A 7,500-nucleotide genomic window follows, 5' to 3' on the forward strand; every position below is an offset into this window, starting at 1 on the left:
GTCTGGGGAAAGAAGGGAAGGAAAGGGAGAAAGGAGAAAAGATGAAAATACCAAATGTCAAAGGTGGTGTGGGATGGGAGGGGGGGGGGAGGAAAGAAGGTGTGGGAAGGAGGGAAGAGGGGAAGTAGAAATTGTTTAGTGGGTGTTTGCGTGGGGAGGGAAAGGGAAGGGGAAAAAAATGGAAGAGAGGAAATGCCGAATGTCAAAGGTGGTGTGTGTGTGTGTGTGTGTGTGTGTGTGTGTGTGTGTGTGTAAAAGTGTGTTTGAGTGCGTCTGACGGCAGATGACGAATAAAAGGAACGGTGAAAAAGCCCCCCTAAAAAAAAAAAGAAAAAAAAAAAAGAAAAAAAAATTGTATAAAGCTGAAGTCAAGCAAGCAGCGTGGGAAGAGGAAAAAAAAACCCTTGCAATAAAAACCTGAGACAACGAGAGATGGAAAAAGGAAAAGTGATAAAATTAAGGGAATGTAAAGAGAGGGCGAAGGGAGGATTACAGGAATTAGATAGAAAAATAAATAAAACAGTTAAGAGAGAGAGAGAGAGAGAGAGAGAGAGAGAGAGAGAGAGAGAGAGAGAGAGAGAGAGAGAGAGAGAGAGAGAGAGAGAGAGAGAGAGAGAGAGAGAGAGAGAGAGAGAGAGAGAGAGAGAGAGAGAGAGAGAGAGAGAGAGAGAGAGAGAGAGAGAGAGAGAGAGAGAGAGAGAGAGAGAGAGAGAGAGAGAGAGAGAGAGAGAGAGAGAGAGAGAGAGAGAGAGAGAGGAGCGGAAGATACTCGTAATTTCAAGCAAGAGAGAAGGAGAGAAAGAGACAATTTGAGCTTAAGAGGAAAATATCACTCAGCTAAATGGCCCTGAACTTGCCTCGGAGACCTCCTAAATCTCTGCGTCTAATAGCGAAGGAAAACAACGTGCGATTACCCTGTCTGCCCCCTTAAGAGACCATTGAAGAGGCTGCATATATAATGGGGCAGAGTGTGATGGATTAGCTTAGGTAATGTAGGGGGAAGGAGGGGGGATGGGGGATGGGGGGGTTGTTTGTGTGTGTGTGGGGGGTATGTCTGTGTGTGTGTGTGTGTGTGTGTGTTGTAGTAATTGTAATGATAGTAGAAGTAGTAGTAGTAGTGGTAGTAGCAGTAGTAGTAGTAGTAGTAGTAGTAGTAGTAGTAGTAGTAGTAGTAGTAGTAGTAGTGCATTGTTATGATAATCATTATCATAATTACTATCATTACTTGAATAAAACTCCCATTCACTAACTACTAACTACGTCCTCTATCACTTTACTTTCTTATCTCACGCAAGGTTTATTCTCTCTCTCTCACCGTACATCAGACTTTCTTTCACGTCATTTATCTGAGTTGTGAATTTTCTCTCCACAGTTTCTTTCGCATTATCATTATTTACCACTACGGAAGAGAGAGAGAGAGAGAGAGAGAGAGAGAGAGAGAGAGAGAGAGAGAGAGAGAGAGAGAGAGAGAGAGAGAGAGAGAGAGAGAGAGAATATAATAGGTGGTAGCAGTAGTAGTAGTAGTAGTAGTAGTAGTAGTAGTAGTAGTAGTAGTAGTAGTAGTAGTAGAAGTAGTAGTTGTAGAGAAAATATATGTAATAATGATACTACCACTACTACTACTACTACTACTACTACTACTACTACTACTTCTACTAACAATAATAATATTTCAAGCTTATCTACATGAGTTTTTTCTTCTTTTTTTATCTGCCTTTTTCCCTCTTTTCCTCCTCCATAAAACTCTCTCCTGTCTTTGGTTAATATCCCTTTCTTTCTCTTCCTTCTCCTTCCCCCATCCTATTCTTCAACACTTATAAGACAGTCACATCTTTCTCCATTTAACCCTCAACAACTTCCCTCCTCATGATTTCAACGGTTTGCATTATCATAATCCACTCACAAACACTTACATATTCATCGTTATTATTCTCTCTCTCTCTCGCCTCTACTCTTTCTTTTATACATCTTTTTCTCATTCTCTCTCTCTCTCTCTCTCTCTCTCTCTCTCGCTTTGTCCCTAATCTCTATATCTCCGGTAAATTCATGCAAATATCTCTCATTATCTAATTACACAAGCATTATCCTCTTTCTCACGTATTCCCGCTTTTCCTCTCTCTCTCTCTCTCTCTCTCTACTAAATATCTTGTTATACCTGTTATACCTGTTTTAATTTAGTTTCTGCTTGTTTTCTACCTCTTAATATCTCGTGTTCTTTTCTCACTATATAAAAAAAGAAATATCTGAGACACTTTTCTCCTTTTTTAACTATATCGTAAAAGTTCTTTCTTTTTTTACTGTAACTTCGATTTTATTATCTCATCTCTCTTACCTATTCATCTTAACGCCTCTTCTTCCTTTTCTACACCTATTAATAAGACAGTTTTTGCCGTCGTTAACTATTTACTAAAAGTTCCTAACGATGGTCTTCCTTCTCTTACGGTAACCTTGATCTCTCGCTGTTATCTCTGAACTACTCTTTGTAATGCCTATTCTGCCCTTTCGTTCCCTAACTAACATGTATTCTTCATCCTATGTTCTTATCCATCAATCATAAGGGGCAATGGGACGGAGTTGAGCACCAAGGCCACGCGCAGATGTAGCATGCTCTCTGCCTCTTATACCGCTTACCTTAATCTTAACACTAATTGCAACCTTTCTTTCCCACCAAAAAAACACATTCTTCTTACCCTCTACAATCTTAAGGGCCAATGTGACGGAAACGAGCACTGAGGCCACGCAAAGCTGTACCACATGCCCCCAACTTCACCTTCTTTCTCACCTTCTTTCCCTCCTTCAGCCACTCACCCTGTAGTAGAAGTAGTTGGCCGTGTCCCTGTCCGCCGCGGCAATCTCCAGGAGTGTCGTGTTCTCGGGTTGCCTGTCGCCCCACGTCTCCTGCACCGTCAAGTCCCACTGCTTCCGGGCCAGACGCGGCGAGTTGTCGTTCACGTCGGACAAGCGAATGACAACCGTTCCTGTCCCTGGAGGAAAGAGAACGAAGGGAAAGGTGTGAGTCTACTGGTGGGAAATGGGGGTGTTGAGGGCGGAAAGAGGTTTGGTTACTCAGAAAGGTGTCAGGTAGAGGGGTGGGAAGGAGAAGGAGGAATGGAGAAGAGAAAAAAGGGAAAGGTGTGAGTCTACAAGCGTGAAATGGAGGTTTTGAAGGAGGAAAAAGTGTTGAGTACTCAGAAAGGTGTCAGGAAGGAGAGAAAGAAAAGGTAGGGATATTGTGAATTTACGAAAGATGAAAGGGAGGAATGAAGAAGAGAAATAAGGGAAAGGTGTGAGTCTACAAGCGTGAAATGGAGGTTTTGAAGGAGGAAAAAGCGTTGGGTACTCAGAAAGGTGTCAGGTAGAGGAGTAGGAAGGAGACATGGTGAAAGGGAGGAATGGAGGAAGAAAAAATATAGCCAGATAGGTAAGTGTCATGACGAGGGGAGGAGAGGAGAGAAGGAAAGGTAGAGAAGGTGAGAGCTTACTAAGGTGTGTGGGAGAGGTACGAAGGTAGTAAAGGAAGGGAAAAAAAGGAACTGTCAGAGATGTTTGGGACAGTACTTGAGAGACAGGGAAGAGAGAGAGAGAAGGAGGGAAAGTACAAGGGAGGTGGGAATACTGTCAGAGTAGGTGAGAATGGAGAGAGCAGAGAGAGGAGTGAGGAGAGTACAAAGGTGGTAGCGGAAGGGAAGAAAAAGAAGAACCGTCAGAGATGTTAGGAAGTGCAGTTGAAGAAGGCAAAGACAGAGAGGGAGAAAGAATGGAGGAGAAGTGAGGATACAGCCAGAATACGTGAGAATGCAGAGACAGAAGAGAAAGAGAGAGAGAAGAGAAAGATGTGAGGGAGGCATGGGGTTAGTAGAGAAGTTGTTGGAGACATTAGCTGGAGGAGGGAGACAGAGAGAGGGAGGGAGGGAGAGAGGAATGGCAGTGTGGATATGGCGAAAGTAGTTGAGAATACAGAATGAGAAAGTTATGAAAAGTAGTTGAGGAATAAAAATGTGTAACGTGAGAGGTAACAGGGACAGCGGAGCGAGGAAGAGAAGAGATTAGTTGAGTTAGGAAGATGAGAAAGAAAAGAATAGGGTATGAGGAGAGATAAAGATAGGGAAATAGAAAAAAAAGTAAATAGCGAGTGGGAGTGAGAGAAGGACAAACAAAGGATACAAAAAGATATACAAGAGAAAGAGGAGAGAGAGAAAGATGGCGTGAGTTAAAGATAAGATGAGAGAGAAAAAATGAGTAAGTATACGAAGGATGAAGGTAAAAAAAAGAAAGGAAAATAAGATAAACAAGTAAACTGGAAAGTGTACGGAAGAAAGAAAGGACTAACAAAAAATACAAAAAGCTATACATGGGAGAAAAAAAAAATGGGGTAAGTATACGAAGGTGAATGTGTAAAAAAAGTGAGGAAAATAAGATAGAGAAATAAAGGAAAACAAGTAAACTGCAAGATGTAAAGAAGAAAGGAAAGACTAACAAGAGATATAAAAAGCGTTAAAAGGGAGGAAAAGGAGAGAAGGAAATAAGATAAGTAAACGAAAATGAGAATATGAAAGCATGAAGAAGGAAAACAGCGGCGAAGGAAAGGAAAATATAATATTGCAAGGTGGAATCAAGGAAAAACAAACAAAAGATAAAAACCCTTACCAGAGTCAAGACGAGTGAGCCTAAGAAAGCAAAGCCAATCTAAGCAAATGGAAGAGAAATATATAGACATGAGAGAGAGAAACGAGGGCAGTGAAAGAGGGAAGGGGAGATGGAAGGAACGAAGGAAGGAAGGAAGGAAAGATACACACACACATGGAGAAAGAAAAATGCGTTACCACTATCCTCTCTGTTACTGGTGTTAAGGAAATAGAAGAGAGAGAGAGAGAGAGAGAGAGAGAGAGAGAGAGAGAGAGAGAGAGAGAGAGAGAGAGAGAGAGAGAGAGAGAGAGAGAGAGAGAGAGAGAGAGAGAGAGAGAGAGAGAGAGAGAGAGAGAGAGAGAGAGAGAGAGAGAGAGAGAGAGAGAGAGAGAGAGAGAGAGAGAGAGAGAGAGAATGAGCAAATACAGAAGAAAAGGCAAGGAGAGGAACGGGATAGGAAGGATTGAAAAAGAGAAGAGGAGAAAAAAAAGAGAGGGTGATAGATATTGATGAACAGAAGCTGAGGAGAGGAAAGATTGTGAATGTGAAAGGAGAGATTTAGAGAGAAAGAAGGAAGGAAAAGACATGTAGATAAATATTGATGTGGTGAGGTGGAGAAAATGAAACGCATATAAAAGGGAGTAAAAAGAAAAGAGAAAAGAAGACAAGAAAGAGGAAGAGGAGAGAGAGATATGTATAGGCAATTGATAAGGAAAGGAAAGTGGAGAAAAGGAGGAAGAAGGAAGGGAAAAAAGAAGGAGGAGGGGATATGAAAGGAATATAGAACGGCAGAAAAAAAATGAATATTGAAGAAAAGTGTGGAAAGAGGGAGAGAAAGATGTGTTTAAGTAATAGATGAGGAAAGGGAAGGAGGAAAAAAAAAGATACGGTGATAAAGGAGATGTTAAAGGAAGTGAATGAGAGAAAAGATAGGAGAAAGAAGAAGAATAAATGCTACTATGTCTGTCTCTGATGTGTAGATAAGGAAGGAGAGAAGGAGGGACAGAGGGAGGGGAAAAAAAAGGAGACAAAAGAGTGTGACAAAACTATTACCTGACCCAATTTAGAAAGGAAGGAAGGAAAGATGGAAGGATGGAAGGGAAGAAGTAAAGGGAGAAAGGGAGGACAGAAAGGAAGAAAGGAAGGAAGGAAGACAGGAAGGAAGGAAAGGAGGAAGGAAGGGAGGGAAGGGAGGTTTGAAAGAAGGAAGGAAGAGAAAAAAAAAGGTGAAAGAAGTGTGACAGAATGGTTAGGTAATCGAATTGCGAAAGGAAGGAAGGAAGAAAGGAAGAAAGGAAGGAAGGAAAGGAGGAAGGAAGGGAGGTGAGAAAGAAGGAAGAGAAAAAAAAGGAAAAGGTGAAAGAAGTGTGACAGAATGGTTAGGTAATCGAATTGCGAAAGGAAGGAAGGAAGAAAGGAAGAGAGGAAGAAAGGAAGGAAGGAAGGAAGGAAAGGAGGAAGGAAGGGAGGTGAGAAAGAAGGAAGAGAAAAAAAAGGAAAAGGTGAAAGAAGTGTGACAGAATGGTTAGGTAATCGAACTGCGAAAGGAAGGAAGGAAGAAAGGAAGAAAGGAAGAAAGGAAGAAAGGAAGGAAAGGAGGAAGGAAGGGAGGGATGGAAGGGAGGTGAGAAAGAAGGAAGGCAGAGAAAAAGGGAGAAGGTAAAAGAAGTGTGACAGAATGGTTAGGTAATCCAATTCAGAAAGGAAGGAAGGAAGAAAGGAAGAAATGAAGGAAGGAAGGAGGGAATAGAGGAAGGAAGAGAGGACAAAGCAGAAAGGAAATTGCTTATCCAGTACAGACTCGGTTACACACACACACACACACGAGCACACAGGCCACAGAAAACCCGTGAGCGATTGGCGCAAGAATCTTCAAAGAGCAAGGAATTGAAACTGATCGGAGGCTGGCGCGGGGAATCGAACCCTTTGACACGGAAACAGAAGGCGACAACGCTACCACTGGACCACTAAACCTTATCCTCTCCTCAACTTTACTTGTTTTTTTTCTTCATTTATTTATCTTTTTCAATGTCAAATATATAGGAGAGATAGTTTTGTTTATCTATATTATTTTCCATTCAATGTTCTTCTTACGTATTTTTATTTTACTATATTTTTAATCTATTTTCCTCATTTTTGTTTCTTTTATTTTTGTAAAGGATTTTTGTTTGTTTGAGGGGATCGCCTTGCATAAGCCTGTAGGCCTCTTGCAGACTCCTTATGTCCTTAAGTCCTAATGTCCTTATGTTCTTATCCCTTTATTTATTACCGCTTTCCTCCTCCTCCCCTTCTCCTCCTCCTCCTCCTAAGTTGCTGTTTGTTTTCTTGTTTCTTGTTTTTTCCCCTTCAATGGCATTTCTGTTTGTTGTTTTCTTGTATGATCTTTTAATTCCTCCTAACTCTTTTTCCCTCTTGCTCTTCCTTCTGTTTCCTTTCCTCTTACTATACTTTTCCTCTTTTCATTTTACTTTACTCTTTTCTGCTCCTTCCTTTCCTCTTCTTCCTTCTTTTTCACCTCTCCTATCTTCTTCATTTCCTCTCCTTTTTTCCTCTTCCTTTCTCCGCCCTTTTTTTTCTACTCCTTTTTCTCTTCCTTCTTGAATTTCGGAAAAGACTGTAAACTGTTTGTCATTTGTTTATATTTCTGCTCATGCCTCAGTTATTTTTTTTTGTTCATGCTTTTTTTCCATTATATCAAGTCCTGTTTTAACTCTCACATCCCCGTATTACTTCACGTTCGAGAGAATAAACCGAAACACTTGCCTCAAAGCGACCACACTGCGTTACACCCGAACCAAACTTGCTGTACCATATCACATTTTCTACAATAAAAACGTCAATCTAATTCGTATGGGATAAAACTATTGTTCCGCA

General features: G+C 41.1%; 1 protein-coding gene across 1 annotated transcript in view; it reads right to left on the minus strand.

The window, feature by feature from the left end:
- LOC126989804 (putative neural-cadherin 2) overlaps positions 1-2,984 on the minus strand; it is a gene marked incomplete at both ends in the record, with an annotated part of 3,834 nt that extends 850 nt beyond the window's left edge. The window contains one exon of the mRNA XM_050848397.1: positions 2,809-2,984. Coding sequence (XP_050704354.1) covers positions 2,809-2,984 — 176 coding nt within the window. The remainder of the gene's footprint in view (positions 1-2,808) is intronic.
- Between the last annotated feature and the right edge of the window lie 4,516 nt (positions 2,985-7,500).

The sequence above is a fragment of the Eriocheir sinensis genome, unplaced genomic scaffold (assembly GCF_024679095.1).
Source record: "Eriocheir sinensis breed Jianghai 21 unplaced genomic scaffold, ASM2467909v1 Scaffold1303, whole genome shotgun sequence".
Lineage (NCBI taxonomy): Eukaryota > Metazoa > Arthropoda > Malacostraca > Decapoda > Varunidae > Eriocheir > Eriocheir sinensis.